Source organism: Aphelocoma coerulescens, chromosome 21, assembly GCF_041296385.1.
Source record: "Aphelocoma coerulescens isolate FSJ_1873_10779 chromosome 21, UR_Acoe_1.0, whole genome shotgun sequence".
NCBI classification, from domain to species: domain Eukaryota; kingdom Metazoa; phylum Chordata; class Aves; order Passeriformes; family Corvidae; genus Aphelocoma; species Aphelocoma coerulescens.
Genome location: NC_091034.1, coordinates 8,790,256 through 8,812,500, shown reverse-complemented (window position 1 = coordinate 8,812,500; position 22,245 = coordinate 8,790,256). Strand labels below are relative to the sequence as shown.

Sequence of the window (22,245 nt, the reverse complement as noted above, 5' to 3'; positions counted from 1 at the left end):
CCTGTGTCTTCTCAATTTGCTTGCACAGAGAGGTGATTCAATTACCCCTCAGATTGGGCAAACTCATTAGCCCAATTACCACTAATAACCTCCTGCACATACATTGCCAGCAGTCTCTGCAGTGATGCCATTGACTGAATGGAGGTATCTGAAGGCCTTGCCAAACCTTGGATTACTTTTTAATGTGACTTCCAGAGGTGGGAGCTGTAGAAGAGATACATGTGTATGTCAGGCTGCAGCAGGGAGGAAGGGAGAGACTTCTCTGCTTTCATGTCATGGTTTGGATTTACTTGTTTCTCACTGTGAACCTGGGGCTGTTGTGCAGTGTGAATCCCATGGGGTCATTTCTAGTAAGTCCAGGGCCTTCTGTCCCGCCCTCTGTGCCATCATACCTACCCTACTGCTTGGTCCTCTGGTGCGGAAAAAGGCTGTTTTGTGTTTGGTATGTGGACCTAGGACACCGTGGGCTAAATCCTTGCTTGAATGCTCTTTGCAGTCCCAGCAAAGTCTGCATCACCCATTTTCCCTGTTTCCCCACATGGAAGGCAGAGCCATGTAATGATACCTGTCTTCCATGTGAAATGGTTGTTTATCAACTGCCTGCAGACAAACTGAGAGCTCCATGGGAAAGGGCAGAATATTATTAACATCTGCGTCTGCTCAGGATGTTCAGGGTCTGCTTGGGGTCCTGCTCAGAATGAACCTGTACGTGCCCCAGATGGCAGGCAGAGACTTGTATTACTTAAAAACACAGTGTTGTAAATACTCCTATAGACTCAGTGCCTTGCTGTGATGGGTGACTTGGTCCGAGACTCTGTGCCTGAAGTGTCTTCAGAACACTCATCTGCCTGGGGTTCAGTTGCCATCATAGAGCTGTGCCTGAAGGCACAAGCAAGATAAGCAAGCCTTATATCTGCTGTGGTGTTGCACTGGGATCCCAGTTTGCTTTCCTTTCTCTTGCATATTTCCTGCCTCTTGCCAGATGTGGGTTTGCCAGCACAATGGTGATCCTTCCTCTGGCCACAGGACTTCCTCAACCAGGGCATCATGATGGGGCTGCAGCTGGAATGGAGGATGACCAGGACCTTCAACCTGGCACTTCCCGTGTCCTGATCACACACTGCAGTACAGAATGGGCTCTGGTCCCTTCTCCTTCAGGCTACTCACTCGATACAGGCTTCCATGGTAAAAGACAGCAGCCCGTTAATTGTGCTGGCGAAGGAAGTGCTGACTGCGGTATCTGGGCCATGGCTTCCCATTCCCAGTCCCCACTAGGTTCAATAACCTGACAGGAATTACCCTTCACTCTCACCCATCTGCACATACACCCTTGCCATGGGTTTAAACTTTCTTACATCAAATGCCATTAACCTGCCCTGAACTTGTCTACCTTCAAGTGAACTCTGTGCAAAAGTGTCCTTGTTTAAACCGGGGTGCAGAGCTGTCAGGAGGAGGAGTGGAGGTTGGGCACAGACAAAGAACACAAAGAAGATGGTGTGCAGCCTGTCTAGGGATGCATTGGGGTGGCCCTGTCTCTTGGGTAGGCTGGAGTCTGGCCCTGCATCTCATTTTCCTTCTTCCTGAACTCACTAAGGATGTTATTTTTGTCTGCTTCCTAATGATGTAAAATAATCCAGGCTTATCCCCAGGTTGGGGTGTTTTTCTCATTGATTAAAATACATGATCTGTCTGTTGGAGTTTTGGGGTATCTGTGAAACAAAGAGGCATTTGAAGCCCCATCCAGGGGCTGGAGCCACTGTTCCAGTGCAGCTGGCCACAGGGAAATGGGCAGTAGCTCACAACGTGGCTGGCACAGAGACTCTTCTCCTGCAGCTGAGCCAGGGGCAGAGCTTCCGTGCATACAAGGGCAGCACTGCCAGGTGCCTCAGAGAGGTGTTTGTTTGCAAACAACTTTTTTGTTTACTTTTTTGTATAGGGGTTTTTATTTTTTTCTGTAGAAACAGGTTTTGTGGTTGGTCTCAGTTTCTCCTACAAGCTGCTCTGAATCCTGCAAAGAGGGAACATGCAGGAAGGGTGGTAGGCAGCCTGTATGTTTCCCTAGGAAAAGAAGGTATGGGATTTGAAGAGCAAAGGGGAGGGAATTTAAACTTACGGGTGTCTTTGCTGGTACCCTTCCCTGGGCCCTCTCTCCTGTTCTGTCAGCAGTGTGTGAGAGAAACAAGAAGTGTACGCTGTGCCCTGTTCCTGTTAACCAGCTCTGCCCTGTGTGTCTCTCATTAGGAATGGATTACCCACTGACAAACCAGCCGTCAGCGAAGACGTAAATATTTACCAGAAGTATATTGCCAGGTAGGCAAAACTTTTGACTTTTCTGGAGAGAGGGCTGGGAGTAAGAAGGTGGAGTGGTGGTGGGAGAGACGAGGTCTCGTCTGGATCAAGTGTTTAAACCAGACTTTGGCACTTCCATTTCCCATGGCATCTGTACTTGCTCTGTCCCCCTGCCTGGGAGAGCAGTAGCTGTGAGAGGTATACAGTCACACCAAGAACATGCTTAGCTCCCTGGACTTGTTAGACTTTGTGACAAATAGTGGAAAAATGCTTCACTGAAGAAGCCCAGGATTTAAATGGGAATTCTGCCTCTTGACTGTTGTTTTTTCTGTCCACTGCCTTTTTCCTCTACCATGTCTGGTGTCTGCAGGAGGCAAGCAGAGAATATCTCACATCTGAGAATCTAGGCTGGAGAAATTCACAAGTGACTGGAGTTCAGGCAGCTCTTGGCATCAACATGGGATGTTTATCCTAGAAAATTTTTGCAGCTCATTTGTCTAAGAAACCCTCGCTGAATCAGGTGCAGAGTAGGGCACCTTATCACAGCTGTGGGCATGCTTAGGTCAGGACAGCGATGCTGAGAGGGAGCCCAAGGCTGTTGTGGTGGGATGGAGTGAGTAATGCCCCAAGAGCCAGAGGGGCAGAGGAGATGATTGCATACCACCTGCCTGGTTAAGAGCTCATGGAAAAAAGGTCCATCAGGCTTTGCCCCCAGCCAGTTGAATCCTCCATCTGTACTGTGAGAAAGCTCCCAACAAAAGCCCCTTGTATCCAGTCAGACACGAGGCAGGGAAGCAAGCAAACACTTCTCTCCAGGGAAAGAACTGGAGGGTTTGCTCCCACCAGCACTTGGGCACTTATTAGTGAGAGGGGAAGGGAATGTGCACTGTGCTTTCCCACCTTACCAGAGCCCACAGGGAGTCTCCTTGTGGGAGACAGTCAGCTGCTAGGAAGGTGAAGGGAACATTTTGGCAGGGAAAAAGAGTGGGAATGGCACTCTCCTAGCTCAAGAGTGGAATGAGAGGTGACTTAATTTCCTCGTTTTTGCCCAAATCCCAGATGTAGGAGAAGGGGGCAGAAGACCCCATGGGAAGAGAGGACAGTTGCACCACCACAGGCAGCTCCTCAAGCAGCAATGCCTCAAGTGCATGTGGAAATACACTGCCTCGGGGGAGAGTACAGTAGTAGAGTGTATAGAATACAGGAAGGAAAGCAGGGGCTTAAACCACTCTCTGCATGGGGCAGAAGGAGCAGCATCCTTTTGTTTCTGAGATTGCAGGAATTACAGGGGCTGCAGTGGGAGAGGAGGTAGCACCTTTCTGTCCCCCATTCCCCTCTCAAGAAGAGAACTGTGTAAACACTTCAGCCACATCCACTGCTTGTAGAGCTCTGCAAGCCCCTTCCCCTGGGTCAGGCAGGTAGCTGAGGGAGGTTTGTGAACTACCTCAGGGACACCACATCCTGCTTAAAAGGCTCCGCAAGCCACCCATTGGCAGCACAGCCATTTCCCTTCAATTTACACACATTTTTAAAAACAGTTTAAAGCCTTAAAATCAAGGGGTGGGGGGAGAAGAGACACAACACTCTTATGTCTGTACTGCATAATTAGCTTAATGAGTTTGCCAAAGCCACTGCCAAAAGCTGCCCAGGGATAATCCATTCTCTCACACAACAAAACAAAACCTCTTACTTAGCTAGTTTGGGTTGGGTTGTTTTTCCCCCTCCTCCTCTGTGTATATTTATAATAAAAAAAAAAAGACCACAGAAAAAATTATTATTATTATTATTAGTGCCTCAGCAGATGGTGCTTCTGGCAGCACTTGCTTAAATATTTATTTCTGTGTGAGTTTCCTCCCCCCCTTGTAATTGGGGTGGGTTTTTTTTTTTCTTCTTTCACATCATCGTTACAGAGTAATGAGTCTGTAAACACTCTCTAAGCATGCTGACTTCTTTATTTATTATTTTTATTATTATTTATTTATCAACTCTTGCCAGATCAAGACTACTTCTTTCTGGCCGAAAAAAAGAAAGTGAACCAATTAATGTAAAGGAAGAGGGAGTGGGTTGTTCTTGTGCAAATGAATCTATGTGTCTGTATTGACAACTTTGGATTTGTATATCAGTGTGATGAGCTGGTCTGTGAGTTTCCTTGTTTCAGGTGTGTGTGTTTCTGTCTGTTCATGTGCATGGAAATTGTGGGTACGTTCATGTAAATTCAAGGGGGTGTTGATGTACTGTAGAGTCTGTGCATGTAAATGTGCGCGTGTGTATGCGTGTAAGTAAATGTGTGGTGTGTAAGCTTTCCTGTTATGAAAAACCTAAACAGATGCTGTGCTTTAAAAATTAATAGCTTTGAACTGTTTCAAGTGTCAGAAGAAACACAGGATAATATAACCCTTTAGAAGCCCAACCTTGCACACTGAAGGAGCAGAATTTCCCCTTTGTGCTGGGTTTGCCACTTTGCTCCTTCCCCCAGCACATGGTTTGGTGGAACACTTGTCTGTCCCTTCCTGTGCTGCAGACACCACACAAACCTTTCCATGGCACATGGAAAGGAGGGTAGGAGTTGGAAGTGCTGGAGTGCTTGTTTAGCTGTTGTTTTTAAAACTGAGCCCATGTGTTATTCCTGCTAGGATGCTTCAAGTAACTCATCTCCTGGAGCCAGATCTCTTTGGTGTCTGGCCCTTCTTTTACTCGAGTTGGTATCTCTAATCATTTTGCAGCCTCATTTTGGACAATATTTTGAACTGCTTTGTATTTGTCAGCAAGGTCTATATCTTCCTCTTCTCTCTGCCTGGTCTGCACCACAGAGTTGTCAGCCCTGCACAGCCCTTTGCTCTTTCTTCCCTATCACATCAGTGGAATAGAGAGGAAGCTTCCCACAGGGCAGTTTCTTTCCTTGAAGAGCTGCTGGTGGTGCTGCTGACATAAAGCCCTGGACTAGCAGGACCAGTTGGTTACATGTGCTGTGGAGCCACATGTCCCTGGTCAGTGTCATGGTGGCTCTGGTGGCTGCCCTGGACAAGCCTAGCAGTTGCCCAGGCGTTGAGCAGGAATCTCTTCCTCTGCTCTCAGTTCCACACCTTTGTTTGTGCAGCCAGCCCTGCTGTTTGCCTTGTGGTTTGTTTCTTCTCTGCTGCTGAGGTTTGTTCCAGTTTCTCAATCACCTGTTCTGACGTGATCCTGATTTCCTGCAGTATTTCTTCTCCTTCCCCAGGGAAAGGCATGTCTGCTCCTGGCATCTGTCCCTGTCTCCCTTTGTGAATGCTGAGGCAAAGAAGTCATTTAATTTTTTAGCAATGTCTATCTTTTCTGTCAATTAAGTCCCCTTTCCATCTCCTAAAGGCCCTGCTGTCTCCACAGTTGACCTCCTCTTCCTTACTCTGCTTCAGAAATGGCTTATTTAGTATTGCTTTTCATCCAGACCTTTTCTGTCCTGTAGCCTCACATTACCTCACCTTACAATGATCCATAATCTTCCCTGCTCCTGCTCCTGCCCCTGCCCCATTCCTTGATTGCCCCAGGACACCCTCACTCCTCTCATTTTCCTTTTTTATCTGTTGCCCTTCCTCATTTCTTTCCCATGCCCTTTATCATATGCACTCCTGCTGTGTTTAGCACTTAAGTGACGTGAGGAACCTTTGAGGAACCTTTGAGCAGATGGTACTTTATCTTTGAATGTTTCCCCTCTGAGTCCCCTTCTCTCCACTGCTTTTCCCTTTCAAGCTCTTCTAGGGTCCTTTAGAGTATACACGAGGGAGTTCATTGCACTGATTACCCCATTACTAGATCATCCCCTTGTGCCAATTCCTGGTGTGTCTGTCAGTCAGTAAATTCTGTATACTGACTGTATGTAGGTATTACATAGCATTTCTGTCTTTCTGGTGTTTTTTTGCCACCGTGTATGTCAGGAGTTTTCAAATTTGCTATGCACAACTTTTCTGATGTCCTACTAGATGGGCTTACACTTAAAATTTAGAATCCTTATTTGCCCAACATTTATTTGTCTCCTTCTGTCATGGGAGGTTTCTGAAACTTGCTGCTGTGGTATCTAAACTCTGTTCTAGAATTGTGTGGTGTTTAGTTCAAGGAACCCTCCTTCCTTCTGCTTCCCCAAATAAACAACTTAGATAACGGAGACGAATTTCAAGGGGAAAGACAGATTAAGGATGTACAAGACCTGAGTGATCCGGCTCAAGAAGCACCTTTAAATAGTGACAAATAAGCAAGGGAAGGCAAGAGGGTCACCATCCTTGGAGGGGATAATGGAGGTGGGGTTTAATTCCATAAACATGTGAGTTGAAGGCAGGAACAGGACTTAGTTCATTTGTACCTTGCTTACAGGCACTGCTGCCAGGACAGTGGTTTATTCTCTCTCCCTCTCCTGTTTGCAGGTTCTCTGGCAGTCAGCACTGTGGACACATACACTGCGCGTACCAGTACAGAGAACATTACCACTGCCTTGACCCAGAGTGCAACTACCAGGTAGAGCAATGCCCAAAACTTACCAGCACGAGCATACAGGGGGGAATGTGTGTCCTCCTGTGCTTTCCTGCCACATGCATGCACATGCCTTTTCAGTTTGCTGCTCTGAAAGAGGACAAGATATGTTCTGAATTTAACACAACTTTATTTTGCTCCCATTTAACTCAATCTGATACCATTTAACCAAACTCAGACCGCTACAACGAGGAGCCAAATATAGATCAGCTCAAGTCAGTGGGAACTACTCCACATTTGTATCAGTGAAACACCAAGAGCGTAAATCGTGCTGTGTTACAAACTCTGCCTGAAACTAGGGAATGCTGATCTGTTAGTCTGTCTCTTTCCCTCCTGCTGCCTGAGTGACTTCGTAGCAGCAGTATCTGCAACAAAACACCCAGTAAGACCAGCAGCGGTGCAGGATTTGTGGGGAAGGCGCGGGGGTAGGAGCAATGCTGTAATTGCTGGGAGAATTGCCAGGGCATCCACGTCAAGCCAGCAGGTCACGTGCTGTGTTTGTTTACCCTTATCCCAGGTCCGGGAGTTTGACACTGGCATTTCTGTGGTCAGGCTGATGGCGTGAGCGGGAATCCCAGAGTTTGCCTCTGCCGTGCACCAGACACAACTTCAGCCCTGCCCTAGGAGACCTTTGGGTCTCACGGGATGAGTCTGACCACAGCAGAGGAAGTTGATCTGGAGCTGCTGGGCTTGGCTGTGGGTTTCTATTGATCAAAGGAGAGTTTCTCTCCGGGATGTACGTACTGGTCCTTCTAGCCCAGCACTGAGTAATCAAGATGAGTCTATCCCAACTGTGACACAGATATCCCTGCACCAGAAAGAGAGAAACACAAAGGATGGAAAAACAGAAAAACCTATTATTGTGATTGGCCTCATGATTATTTCCTGAGGAGTCTGGAAGCTGCTTGCAAAGGAGCTGTCTGGTCTCGCAGGGAATAAGGATTTAGGCTGCTTTTTAAAATGCAAATTATTTTATGGCTGAGATATATTTTAGAATAAGTAACGCTCTGTAATAAGTGGGCACAAATTAACAATGATTGGCAATAGCAATCCTGTATGTATGCCCTGGGAAATCATACCTCCAGCCTCCAAGGGATTTCTGTTGAAATCTATATCCATATATTCCTGTGCCAATACCAACAAGATTGATCAGGATTGATATTATAGGAGGAAAGAGTGGAAGCGACAATCATTTGTTTCCTATGAGGCAGAGTAGAAAAGTTGTTAAACATTAGAATACAGGCCTTTTCAATTACTGCTCAAAATAAATGGATATTGATTTCTTTTTTAAAAAATCAGATTTACTTTCTCACCTTCAGTGGTAAATATTGATGTCTGTGGGAAATAGAAATAAAAAGCTTCATTTTAAAGGCACTTAGCCTGCTCTGACAGTGGGGTACCCCTTCATTGCTTCAAGCAGGTAAAGGATGAAAAGGATATTCTGGTCATACAGATTCAGCTCTGAGCTCTATTTTTTTCTGTAGAAAAGTATCTTTCTCTGTGACTTCCAAGAAGGTTTTGTGTCCCTGTTTTCCTAATAAAACCATCCTACCTTCTAGGGGACGCAAGGGACTTAGAATGGGAAGACAGTGTAAAAGAACAAAGGGTTTTTCCCAGTTTCTAGTCCAACACGAATGTGGCAGCCAGTGTCTTGCTAACCACTACAGTGAGTGACTTGGAAGCTTGGATTACTTGTTTGTAGGCTGTTCAGTTCACTGGTTTGCTTTCTAACTATAGCACTTCTTGAGATAGTAGCAGCTAAAATTATGTTGGAAGAACTGCAGTCTTAAAGCTGCAGGGAGCAAATTCTGGGCATTACCCCAGTGTCATGTTTACTCTAGAACTTTTCATGTGTATTTACTTTCCCTTTACCAAGAAGATACATGCACACAATTCCTCTTTAGTCTGATTCTCTTGGGGTGATTACTGCCAAGCTTTCAACTCCTGGTCCCATAAGTTTGTTAACAACAACAAAAGACACCCACCCTGCCCCCAGGATTACTCACCCACTGGCATCACGTGTGTCTCACTGTCTGTCTCTGTATCTCTGCAGAGATTCACTAGTAAACAGGATGTGATTCGGCATTACAACATGCACAAGAAACGTGATAACTCCCTGCAGCATGGCTTCATGCGCTTCAGCCCCCTGGACGACTGCAGTGTGTACTACCACGGCTGCCACCTGAACGGGAAGAGCACTCACTACCACTGCATGCAGGTAACAGCAGCCCAGGAGCCTCTGTGTGAGCCAGGTCCTTTCTGGGGTGGTCTGGCAGGATTCGTGAGTTCTGGCCACCCAGCGCTCCCTTGTCAGAGAGCATTGGGCTGTCCTAAGGCAGAGGGACGACATTCATAGCCTGTCTTGCTCACTTCTGATTCAGGAACCTTGTTGACAAGTCTCTGCCCTGTCCTCACTGCACTTGTCCTGCCAAGTGTTGGGAATGGCAAAGGCACGCCCCATTCTCAGTTTTTAGAAGCCTTGTCCATGCAGTGAGGCAAAGCAGGTCTCAAGGTTTTCTCATAGTCTTGGACTTGTTCAAGTAAGTCCCATTCTCAGAGACTCAGAGACTTCTTTAATGCCACCACACTGTCTCTACTCAAATTTAATCTTTCCCTCCCTTGAAACTAGACTTTCTTGTGGCACATCTGCCCTTTAGCACTGGGTTAATTTCCTCCATAATCAATTTCTAAAGTAATTAAACCTTAATGTCACATATCTGCACTTAACACCCCTGGTTCTCCATGTCCTTCGCCAGTGGCACTCGTGTGTGGTGCAGGCTGGCCATGTTTCAGGGGCAGCCAAGCTTCGGCAGCAGTGTAGCCAGAGCTGGAGCTGCTGCACAGATGTCATTGTGATGCCTTTACTGTTTTAGACATGAACACGCCACATTGTTTGGGTCTTACCCTGATCATTCCTCAGGTTCAAGGGTTTGACGTGTACTTGTTTTGGTAGAATTGTGGCCTAAACCATTGCCCTGAGAATGTGCTGCAGTTACAAATAGAGTGATCAGCCAAGCCTTGGTGACAGATTTTCTGGTCTGAAAAGTCAGGCTCACTTCCTGACCTGTCCCAGTAGTTCAAAGCCCCAGTTAAAGTCACAAGGCCTTAATCACATGCTTAAATGCTTTGCTAGGATAGACTTCAGCGTATGTTTAACTTGAAGTCAGGTAAGCTTTCTGAAGTCAATGGGGCTTAAGCACATACTTAAATGTTAGGCATGCACTCAAGTTCTGTCCTGAATAGGGGCTGGTTGAAGCATGTGCTTACAGCATTTGATAAATTGGGAACTTCACGTGTCTTTCTCTCAAGGACATTTTCTGTTACGCTTCCATAATATTGGTTGTTTAGTTTCTTCAGTTGAGCAGGGTGGGATTTGTTTGATTTTTTAGAGTACGAGGAGTGTTTCACAGCTTTAAGTCACTCCGAGTTCAAATAGAGACCCTCGCTTACACAACTATATATGGCTAATTCCATCCTGTGCCCACCGTCTCCCAGTAAAGTAATGCCCATGTAAGCAGTGTCTTACAGGAAAGGTGTCAGAATATAAACTCCCAATTAAAGAAAATACTGCTTAAATGGCAGAATTTGTGCCATCCATCACATGGGGGTTTTTTTCTTTATGTCCATAATTGGTGTGGATAAAATTCAGTTAGTTGTTTATATAAACTGACATTTTTTTAGGCTTTCGCACCAAGAGCTGCATTGCAAATTATTCCTAAGGACGCTTTTGTTTAATTCTTTTTTTTAATGCCATGCAGGGCCTGTCTTTTTTCAAGGTGTCAGTGTGGAGAGAGAGAGGCTCTTTTATATTGGAAATAGCTGGAGATCCTTTTTATTTTTTTCCCTGGGTATTTGTCATGGGTTTTGTTATTGCCTGTTTGAATCAACCTGGGCTGAACTAAGGGGTGGTGTTTTCCTTCTCTTCGTTTCTGAGATGGTGCAGGCATTGGCACATGTTGTGCTAGAAGAAAAGAAAAAAATCCTCCCTCAGCAGAGCTGAGGACGTTTTCAGATTCCAGTGGGTTTTTACTCAATATGGCAAAGTTGCCCCGCTTTACCCAGAGGAAAGCAGGTTTTCAGCATTCCATCCTCGTCACACCATTCTCATTCGCTGCACCAGTTTAAAAGTATTGAAGTGGGAGTCTTGAACAGTGACAGGGAAAAAAAGTCACCAGTTTGCTAAAATCAGCTGAACATGGGGTTTAAGTTTTGCTAGAATGAAACCGTTTATTACAAGCTCAAAAGATTGGTTGGCCTCATGTTGCACCAGCATGCCTTACCTCCCAGAAGGACTAAAGAAGTAAATAACTTATTCCCACTCAATTTTGTATTCCCTAAATAGATGAAATCCTACTTTGTTCTGTGTCACTCCAAGATAACAAAAAGCAACAGCATCTGTTAGTGTTCTGCTCTCCTTAAGAGCAGGAACCCTACTAACTGCTTCCCCAAGCAGGCATGATTATCTCGAGCTGGTGTTTTATCCCTCTGATCCTCCCTTTTTTTCTTGCTGTTTCATGCCCAGAGAGTTGGTTTGGGTTAGGTTTTTGTTTCTTTCCACAACTGCTCTATGCTCTATCAGTCTTTAGATTGGGAATTAAAGTGATGACTTAAAACCCCTAGGAGAAGCACACAAATGGAACTATTAAATATACGTGTGCTGCTCATGTATTTATTGCTGCTGGTAATAATGTCAGGCTGTTAAACTGCTGTGCTGATGACTCCTCTTTGGGCCTGGGGTAGGTGGGTTGTAACAAGGTCTATACAAGCACCTCTGATGTGATGACCCATGAGAACTTTCACAAGAAGAACACGCAGCTCATCAACGACGGGTTCCAGCGGTTCCGTGCCACGGAGGACTGCGGCACTGTGGAATGCCAGTTCTACGGGCAGAAAACCACTCACTTCCATTGCAGGTGAGACAGCAGGGAAGGAGAGGAGTCCTGCCTCAGAGCTGTGTGGTCTGTTTGCCTCCTTCTGCCAAGTCGTAATTTCAGGAGTATGCACAGGGACTTGATTTGCCCTGCTGTGACCTTCTCAGTACTGCTCCTGAGAGGGCTCATATACTAGGGCAGACATGATTTCCAGGATCATACCACAGACCACTCTGAAGGCAGGAGTATGATCTGAGGAGACGATACCCACTAGAAAATAGAGCCTAGAATCATTTGGGAAAGAGATCACAGTGCTCTTCAGAGCGCAACTGAAGTAGGCCATTAATACACTGCTAATGGCACTTCTATGGTAGGGTTCTCTCCAGCCAGCTGATCCCTTTTGGGGCCAGACTTAGCCTTCTGTACACAACTGCTCTTCTATTGATTTCTTATGTTCTCAGGAAGAGTAGGAAAGCACAGTTTGTGCCTTAGTCCCCTTTACCTGCTGTTTTGTTGGAAGTTTTAGTGGAGGGTGCCTGTATTCCCATGTTCCTGTGACTGTTCTGCAGGGTAAAGTGAGCTTCCCAGCTCTCCCACATGGCAGCATATCTGCTTGCCTGGGTGTCCCAGGTTAACCCACAGACAACTCCTCAGCCCCTCTATAGCTGGGGGAGTTGTCTCATTCTGACCCCAGTCCTTGTCCTAGAGGGAGGCAGGACACAGCAGCTCTGCCTACACAGCCAACCACCCTGTTCTCGATGTCCTTGCAGGAGACCTGGGTGTACATTCACCTTCAAGAACAAGTGTGACATTGAGAAGCACAAGAGCTACCACATCAAAGATGATGCCTATGCCAAGGATGGCTTCAAGAAGTTCTACAAGTACGAGGAATGCAAGTATGAGGGCTGTGTCTACAGCAAGGCCACCAACCACTTCCATTGCATAAGGGCAGGCTGTGGCTTCACCTTCACCTCCACCAGCCAGATGACTTCCCATAAACGCAAACACGAGCGCCGGCACATCCGGAGCTCGGGAGTGCTGGGCCTGCCTGCCTCACTCCTGGGCTCCAAGGATAACGAGCAAGAGGAGTCCAGTAACGATGACCTTATTGACTTCTCTGCCATGAGCTCCAAGAACTCCAGCCTGAGTGCCTCCCCAACCAGTCAACAGTCTTCCGTTTCTCTCATCGTCCCAGCTGCACCCTCCTCTGTGGCTGAGCTTGCTTCCTCACAGGCCACCAAGTCTGCCAACAGCATGACACCAGCCACAAAGATCTCTGGCCTGCTTTCCCAGGCTCTTCCCAGCAATATACCCTTGGCCCTGGCACTCTCCAACTCAGCCCTTCCTGGAACAGCTGGATCCTTCTTTCCCATCATCCCTAGTCGGGTCTCTACACCACTTCCTGCCAGCTCGGCTAATCTGATGACTGCTGGTTCTTCTGGCACCAATCCAACATCATCTGCTCCTACAGATTCCTCATCCCAGGCAGTTTCAGGATCTGGTGATCCAGTGGCTACTTCTTCTCCTGCTCCAGCAGCCTCTATAATGGAAAGGATCTCTGCTAGCAAGGGATTAATCTCTCCTATGATGGCCAGGCTGGCAGCAGCTGCACTCAAGCCCTCTGTGGCACTTGAAGCAGGTGAGTTACCTCATCAGTTATGATAGTGGTGGGAGGCAGAGCAGTGCCTGATGACTTGGGGGAGAGTGAATGAGAAGCCACCCAGTTGTCCATGGGACTGCAGTTGGGGAGGGAGTAGTAAAAGGAAATAAATGGGAGAATAAATTTGGTTTTATCTAATTAACCCTTACAGAGGGCAGTCTTACCATGGTTTTCTGTGGAAGCTGGCTATACCCACATGGCCAGAAGAGAGGCAAGAAACATCTTTGCCCATGAAGGGAGTAGGCTCTAACCAGAGCTGAAGAGTGTTGCCATGTGTAATTGTCTATAGGCTGAAAAGAGAGAGGCACTGTATTGCAAATGGAAATGAAAAAAAAAATACCTTAGCCAGTACTTGCAGACTCTACTTAGACTGTATTGAGCTTTAGCTGGGCCTGGTGTTGAAGGTCCTGTAGCCCATGGTCAGTTGTTTTTCTGAGCTGGGGGGCTGTTCTGTGCTTCAGCTTTGTTGTCCCAGCTGTGGGTTTGGGGATAGTGTTGGTACAGTCTACAAACGGGACTTTCCTTTTGGTCAGTTCTTGCAAGCTATTTTCCCCTCTCCCTGCACTACCCTGCACTACCTGAGGGGTAAAAGATGGGAAGGGGAAGTCCCCTGGGGCAGCCCAGAGCTCTTCCTGCTGCCACCTAGACCTGAGGCAGGTCATAGCTCAATCCCAGCTCTGACAGATGGATGTGGGGTTCCCATGACAGCACAGGGAACCTCCCCAGTCTGCTGAACATCAGCTCATGGTGGGCAGCAAGGGGCCGTGAAAGGGAGGCTGTGCCTGGCAGCACCCCAAGGCACTGGGCTGTCCCCAGGCTCCTTCCTGGGGCGTGGAAAGCCCGGAGCCCATGGGACTGGGAGCACTTGCTGATGGCCCTATCTTCCCAAGAGCAAACGGGGGAGTAGAAGGAAGTGATCTGATTAAAGAGGGAGGGGAACTTTCACATACTTTTAAAATTATTGTTTGAAAAATTGTTTCCTAAAGCAGAGAAAGGTCATTGAGGGAACTATTTTCCTTTATTTTTTAATAAAATGCCACTTGCTGTCTGAGAAGCAGCTCGCCGTCAGCTGTACTGCCGGAGGGTAAATTAATATTTTAGTCACTTGGGGATTGTGGAAAAAAGCTCTGCAGACATGTTCCTGTCAGCAACTTTTTTCCCCTCCTTTTTTCTTTGCTGTTTTTCCTAATTTTTTTTTCTTTAATTTGTTCTCTTTCCTGCGTCCCCCACCCCTTCCTCTTTTCCTCTCTTCCTTCAGTCTGAATTCTTCTTTCATGGGCTCGGCACTAAACCTCCTCCCTAAAAAGAAGCACTCCCCCTTTTTGTGGGGACATGGAGAAGGCAGTGGCAAGAGGTCGCGCAGTTTGAACCGGTCCCGTTGCTGTCACCTTCGATAGTCCCGGCAGGGCAGATGCTCCTGCTGGGCAGGCGCAGTGTCGGGCCAGCGCTGTCTCTACGGCAACGCTGGGATTGGGGACGAGGAAGGGGGCTTGACTAGCAGTCGAAAGCTGCCACATTGCCTCAGCATTAACAGAGTCTTTAATAAACGCTTAAGAGGCAGCCCTGCAAATTAGTTATGACAGTTTGTGCAGAGAATCAGGTCTCCCCCACGCTCCTTCCGCCCTTCTCCTTTAAAGGGCCCATAGCCTGGACAACTTTGACATAATTTTGCAATAATTATCACTTGAAGAATTTCCACGCTGGAGTGGACGTCAGAACCCATCATGTCAACTTGGCAATAAACGCTGACCAGCAATCCCAGTACTTCCCTCCCCCCCCACTTTTTCTTTGCTTTTTCCATTTAGGCACTGATGCCAACGATTTAACTTACTTATTTGCCATTGTAACCTCATTTTAGACCCACGCTTTTAATTTATTTTTAGCATTTAATTTCTATGTCTTTCTTGAGCAGGGAATGGACAACCAGCACCTCCCGGACGGTTCAATCCAGTCCAGGTGAAGCAGGAGCCTGCGGAGGCCGTGGGACCGTCATCTGCCACCAGTCAGGACCCCTTGCAGGAGCACAGCTTGGACCTGAGCATCAAGGACCATGGGTGAGAGCAGTGGGCAAGCAGACATGCTCAACCCTTCCCAGCATCAGGCTGGGCAGTTTCCATACATGTAATTCAAGAGGACAGAGCATGTTGGTGAAAAGGCAGTTTCACAGTGGTTGAGTTGGACACCCCAAAACTGGAGGCAGGCAGGCTCACTCTGTTCCCCATCAAGTGTATGTTCTCCAGATGGCTTTTTGGGTTCACAGGCACCTACTGACTCTTCAACAAGAGCTTCACCTCTTGTGCTCCCTTCTGAAGGTCGAGCCACTGGCAAAGCTATTTTCACTTAGTCCTCTTGTCACCAATTGCTGATTGAAGCTGCCCCAGTGCCACACCTCAGCACACTCTTAGCAGCAGCATTTGCAGTGCTGTAGTCTGTTGAACCAGGGCTAAGAGAAGCACATTCCAGAGAAACTGGACACATAAAACAGCTGGGTGTCAGGCTAAGTCCTCTCTGGATCTGGCATAGGCTGGTCTGTAGTTATGGTGATGGTTGTGCAGATGTGAATGCATCTATTTCAAAGCATGTGTCCCACTTGCCCAGCATCTCTACTGAGAACAGGAGTGTTTGGGGATTGTGCCATGTGGAAAAAGTGCAGAGGAGCTGATCCTGGGGATAAGTTAGCTCCACTGTGACCTTTGTACCCATTCCTGTCCATACCTTATTTAAACAAGCCTCCCTTTTGAAGTCCAGCACTTGGAGCCAACTGCAGAGATCCTAAGGCTGTCTTTCAGTGCAGGATTGATTGCCTTGCCTTCCTTACTGCCCAGGGGACCCATATCCCTGGAAGTATGAGCCTTCATCAACATCCCCCCTGCTTTTGTGGTATTTTTGTGATATTTCTGAAAGTTCTAATGGGATGAAGGGGTAAAACCTGGGGGAGGTCATGAGTTAGCAAATGAAGTGTGATGGAGTGAACACTGGGGGAAGAGGTCTGGGCCATTTAGTAGTTGAAAGAACTAAATTCTGCAGACCTGGGACCCTCTTTCTCTCCCTCTTGGCTATCACAAGTAAGTGAGTTTGGCCTGCCCAAGAGAGGGTTGGCATCATTCTTTTCCTCTGGATATAGTAGGTGAGGAGTGAGGCAGCTTGAAGGGAGAAGGATTAATCTCAGCGCTTACAGTCCCTGTGCACATCTTAACTAAACCCTGTTGGTTTGTGTGTTTCAGTAATGAATCAAATGGCCACACAGTCTCGGCAAATTCATCTCTTTTATCCTCGCTTATGAATAAGGTAAGAGCCATCCATCAAACGCCTTTCATTCCCCCCACCAAGAGAAATTAAAGCTGCGATAGCGGGCAAGGGGGGGAAGAGATGCGTTTGTTTTTTAATGTTTTGCCTCTAATAAGATGAGTTTGTACCATTTAAATTTTGAGACCATTTTTCATCGGGTATAATTTCAGAGCCACTGCTTACGAATTAATTTAATGAACTGGCTGAAGAAATATATTGCAGCCTCTGACACCTTTTTTCTTCCCATCCTTTCTAGACAGAGGAGGGCTCCAAAAGATCTCTTTTCTTTTCCTTTTTTTTGTTTGGTTTTTGTTTGTTTGTTTGGGGTTTTTTGTTGGGGTTTTGGGGGGTTTTGGTTTGTTTTCTTTTGTTTTGTTTTTGTTTCCAGAACCTGGCAACTTCTCTCTCTCTCCTCTTTTATAGTTACTCATTTTGTTTACTTACTTAAAAACGTTTTCCTTCATTTGGGGAGAGAGAGAATAATCTGTTTTTATGAAAGAGAAGAAAAAATTAGAAGTTTTAAGCCAAAATCATCAATTTCTGTCTTTCTGGTGTGAGTAATAGTGTCTAACAGAGTCCCCTTTACTGTGTTCTAGAATATTTATTTTAGATAATGCACATTTTCTTTTTCCTTACTTTTTCCTTAAATTATACATCATCTCAAATATATATTTCTCTTCCACATGATAAATTCTACTGTACCAAGATTAATTTTGTGGCTGTATACAACTGCAGTAGAGATCAGGGCACCCTTTGAGCCATGCTTTAATATTCTGCTATGTGATAGGTTTTACAGGCATAGCTATTGCCATCCCCTTGGCTCTGGGCATTACATGCATCAAGGCTGTATAACCCTCAAGAGAGGGCAAACTGACTTTGCCTGGTAATCTCCCACCTCCTTTCTTTCTTACCACTGTTTTCCTCTGTGTTACTTAATTTTTGCATTTATCTTTATGTCACTTTTCTCCTCCATTGGCTCTCTGTTACACTGGGGTTTTGATTTTCCCTTTTAAATTTGATTTCTTATTTGTTCCTTTGTATTGTCCCTTTAGTGTTTCCAAATACGCAGGTCTTTCTTTAGTGAGCTAATGTATTTAGTAACTCTGCTCTCTGGGGTCATGAGTCGTTCCGAAGGTCCCAGATCAGGGAAATGCTCTTTCAGTGGAGACTTCATTTGAAAATCTCCAGGATAATATGTGGTTTAAATATATGTTTAGAGAAAAGCATTTCTTTGTGTGCAGTCTGACATAAGGTTCTTTCAGTTGTGCAAAGCAAACGTAGCACAGGTGCAAACTAGGAGTCAGGTTAAAGGAAGGGGATTAACCAATCAGATAAAGCAGCAAAGCGTAGAACCTACCATGTGTGTGATTGATGGAACCAACTCCAAGACCAAAGATTGCAGAGTCAAGCTCAGTCTGCTCAGGAACACATCACACTTGCTTCTTCCTCTTGCTGCACACAATTTCTGTCCATGGGGGAATCCTTCATTGTTTTTCTAGGAAAAAGAACCCTTTACAGAAATGGAATTACCAGTGGAAACACACGACCTGAATTTCTGATTCCAGCCATAAAGAGTTGCAGTCTCCACACAGCAGCAGGGGCTTTACCTTCAGGGGGCATTAAGAGAGCCTCAAATAACCAGGATTCCTGTAGCCTATTGCAGTTTATTTAGGGGGCTGTCAGGCTTAATTAACTGATATTTTTAAAGGGCTTCGAGACCCTCAAGTGGGTGGAGTTTTCAGTGCAATTATTGGGCCTGATCCTGCATTTTATTCATGCTGTGAAACTCTCTGTTGTTACTGGAGGTAATTGAGAGCACAACAGAGAAAGGAAGAGTCTAGGAAATTGTACATTTATTCTGAAAAAAATTTTTCCCTCTAGGCAGGCTTGAGTAACTTCATTTTTCTATCCTGCACATCATACACCTGGATTTCTAAACCTTCTCTGTGTAGATTCTATTTGAAGCCTTTCATGCAATGCAGATTGCGAGTCCAAGTCCTGCTTCATGAAAGATGTTTCCCATTTAGCACAGAAAAGTGACATGATTTTATATTGAAGTTAATAAGAATTTTCCAGGAACTTGAGACAAAATTTTTCCTCAGTTGAATGAAATTTTCATCCCTCCACCCTCACACATACCTGATAGTCACTTTAAAGGAGATATCCTTGTGGCCGGGATAAGATGACTGAACAAACTAGAGCTTACCAGTTCTACCACCAGCAATTTGTAGGAGCTACACAGGGCTGTTATGGTTGAAGTCCACACACCTTTTCCATAGTCAAATAGGGATGTCTTTCTTCACCTCAGTTTCCTCATGAATAAAGTAGACATGATGCTTCATTACTTTAACAAGAGCCATGAATATTCAATGGACACCTGAGTGCTTTATGATAGTTGGGTGGAAGATGGAGTAGAGTGAGGTGTTACTAAGTTTTGCTGATGCAGCTGGAGCAGCCTGCACAGACTTTTTGTCTTGTCTTTTAATCTTTGAAGACACCGCTCTCTGTGGGACAGTCCTGAGGGTGTCAGTGTCTGTGTGCTGGGCTTGATGCAGTGTCTGTGTTCTTGTTCCAGATGTCCAAGACCAGTGCCAGCCTTGGCAACCTGCTGAACATTAAGACTGAAGGCGAAGGCAGCCAGGCTGGGGCTGGGGAGCCAACCCAGTACTTGGGCAAGGCAGTGAAGGCACTTGTCCAAGAGAAGCTCTCTGAGCCGTGGAAGATGTACCTGCGCCGGTAAGGAGGGCATGGAACTCAGAATAGAGGAAAGGGAAAAGTGCTTCCTTTGCAAAGTGTCTGTTCACCCTCAACACAGAGTTTTGTTGAATGTAAAGGCCTAATTCTGTCAGACACCGATCACCTGGAGCACATTTAGCCCTTGGCTGTAGCTACCTGCACCAGGTGTTAATGTCTGGTAAGAAATACCTGCCCACATAGAATTATTTTGCAAAGAGATCTTGAGAACCAAGTACAAGCACAGATCTTCATGTAGTTCTGTTATCCTGGACTTCTGCAAGCCCAGGGGACCCAGTGCAGTTGTGCTCTTAGCACTGGACCTGTGTGAGACCATGGCCAGGTATTACACGCAGGTCATTGGAGCCTTACATGCTTCCTGTGGCATTTCCTCTGAGCAGGCCGCTGAAACAAAACAAGTTTTGGGGATGTAGAGGCATGGGAATAAGTAAAGGGGTATGGGAGCTGGGATGATTTCTGCTGCTTTTGTTGTAGGAAAGGAGACTCAAAAAGAAAATGGAACAGATAAAAAGCTCACCCACGTACAGACACATGCACATACATGCCCAGACACGTGCTTTGAGCACACACAGATATACCCAGGCAGACACACAGATTTGTGCTCTGACACAGAGAGTCACCTACAAATGCCAGCACACACTTTATAAATCACAGGCTTTAATGGAGAAAACTAGAAAATCTTCTAGTCCCTCAGCCCCTGGCTGGTGTGAGATCCTTTCCTGAACTCTATTTGCATTTTGTCCAGTCTGGTTGTAATTCTGCCAGGCAGTGTGGCTATTTTCTTGTTTCTGGGAGCATTATTCTACCACCTAGTAAGTTTCAATGTCACAACTTTTTCCATAGTATGCTGCCTGAATTTCCCTTTTTGTAGCTTTGTTGCAGCTCTGTTTATATCCCCTTGAACCACAGCAGATCATTCCTCTCTGCAGCTGGAGTTCAGCCCCTTCAGACAGTCACAGACTTTCAGCATTCCATTTAACCAGGCTTACTTACTTCCTTTAATATGACTCTGGATTAGTCCCTTCTGCCTGCGCGTCCTGTTGCTTTCTTGTTGTTCCCTGGATGGTGCAGAATTGCCCCCCATGACAGAACAAGCTTCCTGCTCCCAAATAGGCAGCTCACAATTTGTTTGTATCTATACAGAGTAATGTAGAGTACCATTTTTATTGTCCGCTGTGACATAGAATTGCTTTTAATGTTGTTTGGTGAGTCCCCAATGTATAAAACACCTCCCACACCCAGGTGTATTTCTTGTGTGTTTCCAAACATGATTCTCCTGTTCTGAACGTTCTCCCTTGTCTTGCCAGACCTCTCTGTGCTCTTTTTCTCCTCTTGCACTGGTATTTCCACCTCCTCCCAGTTTAGTATCTTTGTGAATTTCATAAACACACTGTTTACTCCTAGATTACTAATGAAGATGTTAAATAAACTCAGACTAACCCAAGTCCTCCTCTCAGCACTCGTTGCCTCCTCCTCCCAGCTCAGTGTGGTGCTGGTTGTCACCAGCTTTCATTTATGGTTCCTCAGCCAGTTTCAAGCCGTGAGGTGGCATGACATCCAGGCCAATTGGAATTAATTCCAAGCATATGCAAGACTGAATCAAATGCTTTACTAAAATCCAAATATATTGCATCCCTTCATCCACTAATTTTGTAATTCTATCAAAACAAGCAATTACATTTGTCTGGCAAGATTTATTCTTTATAATCCTGATGCTGTTTATTGCTCATGGTTCCTTTATCCTCTAGATGTTTAATGATTTTCTCCTCCCTCTTAATATTTGTTCCATTACTTTACTGGAAGGAGAAGTTAAGGCCAGAGGTATGATAATTGCCGAAGATGACTTGTCTTTTTTTTCTCCGAAAGAACCAGTACCTTGACTGTTTAATTTTTATTTTTTTTCCAGTTATGTAGTACCTCCCACTTCTCTATGGCTTAAAAACCAGCAAATGGTAATGTAATCAGTTGGGGAGTTAATTTCCATTGCACTTCAGGACATACATCACCCAGACTGACTGATTTGTGCATTTTTATATTGTTTGAATGAGTCCCCTTATCTGCTCTTCTAGAAGGTCTTCATCCCAAATTCTCTGTTTTGTCTTTAGTTTTTTTAATCCAAAGCAAGTTTTATTATGCAGCCATTTTTGATTCATCACCTCTCTTTTTGTGGGGGGCCTTCTTTCTAGGTTCGACGCTTCTCATCTCTGATAAAACAGCCCCTTTAGTTTGCAATAACTTGGTTTCTTTTCTCTTACCACACAATTACTTTCCTTCCTCTTCTCCCTGCAAGCCACAACTGACAGCACATATTGTATATCCACAGACCTTCCTTCTCCAGTACAAGTTTTTCCTCTTTCCTTTACCCTCCCATTGGTGAGAGGTCCCTCCTGGGACCATACAGGCTGCTGTTTGTTTCTTGCTTTCCTGCTCATCAGAGCAACTGTAGTTTGTTGAGCCTTAATTATGCAAGATTCCCTTGTTAAGTTTCAAATCCTTCCTGCCAGTATGTCTTACTTGTTTTCTTGATTCCCTGTGATTCTGGAGTTTCCTGAAATCACATGTATTTGTGCTGCACTTACTCAGTCCAGAGAATCTCAGCAGTAGGTGAGCAGTGACACCACGCTGAGCTGGTTTTGTCCTCTTGGCCATTTGCTCCAAGATGACACAAGCCATATCTTGGATAACGTGGTGGGTTTTGCTCTGGGGTTTGCATGTCAGGGTTGTTGTTCTGTACATCAGGGATGGTGCTGTGCAGTATTTCTGCAGTCCAGGCTGTAGTTGCCACATAGGTGATGCTTCATCTTTCCCATCTGTGGGATACCCTCTCGTCCAGGGCAGGGGGTGGGTGGATTCTGGATCTAGGTTCCCTGGAATGCTTCTTGT

General features: G+C 45.7%; 1 protein-coding gene across 4 annotated transcripts in view; it reads left to right on the top strand.

Annotated features, from left to right (window-relative positions):
• The window catches only part of CASZ1 (castor zinc finger 1), a 90,468-nt gene that overhangs the window by 50,679 nt on the left and 17,544 nt on the right, over positions 1-22,245 (top strand). For 3 of the 4 annotated variants that reach the window (XM_069034701.1, XM_069034698.1, XM_069034699.1), the window contains exons 4-11: positions 2,242-2,310; positions 6,684-6,774; positions 8,843-9,007; positions 11,530-11,702; positions 12,431-13,299; positions 15,233-15,374; positions 16,545-16,608; positions 19,184-19,344. In XM_069034701.1, the coding sequence (XP_068890802.1) occupies positions 2,242-2,310; positions 6,684-6,774; positions 8,843-9,007; positions 11,530-11,702; positions 12,431-13,299; positions 15,233-15,374; positions 16,545-16,608; positions 19,184-19,344 (1,734 nt within the window). The remainder of the gene's footprint in view (positions 1-2,241; positions 2,311-6,683; positions 6,775-8,842; positions 9,008-11,529; positions 11,703-12,430; positions 13,300-15,232; positions 15,375-16,544; positions 16,609-19,183; positions 19,345-22,245) is intronic. The other variant, XM_069034700.1, reaches the window with a different exon arrangement.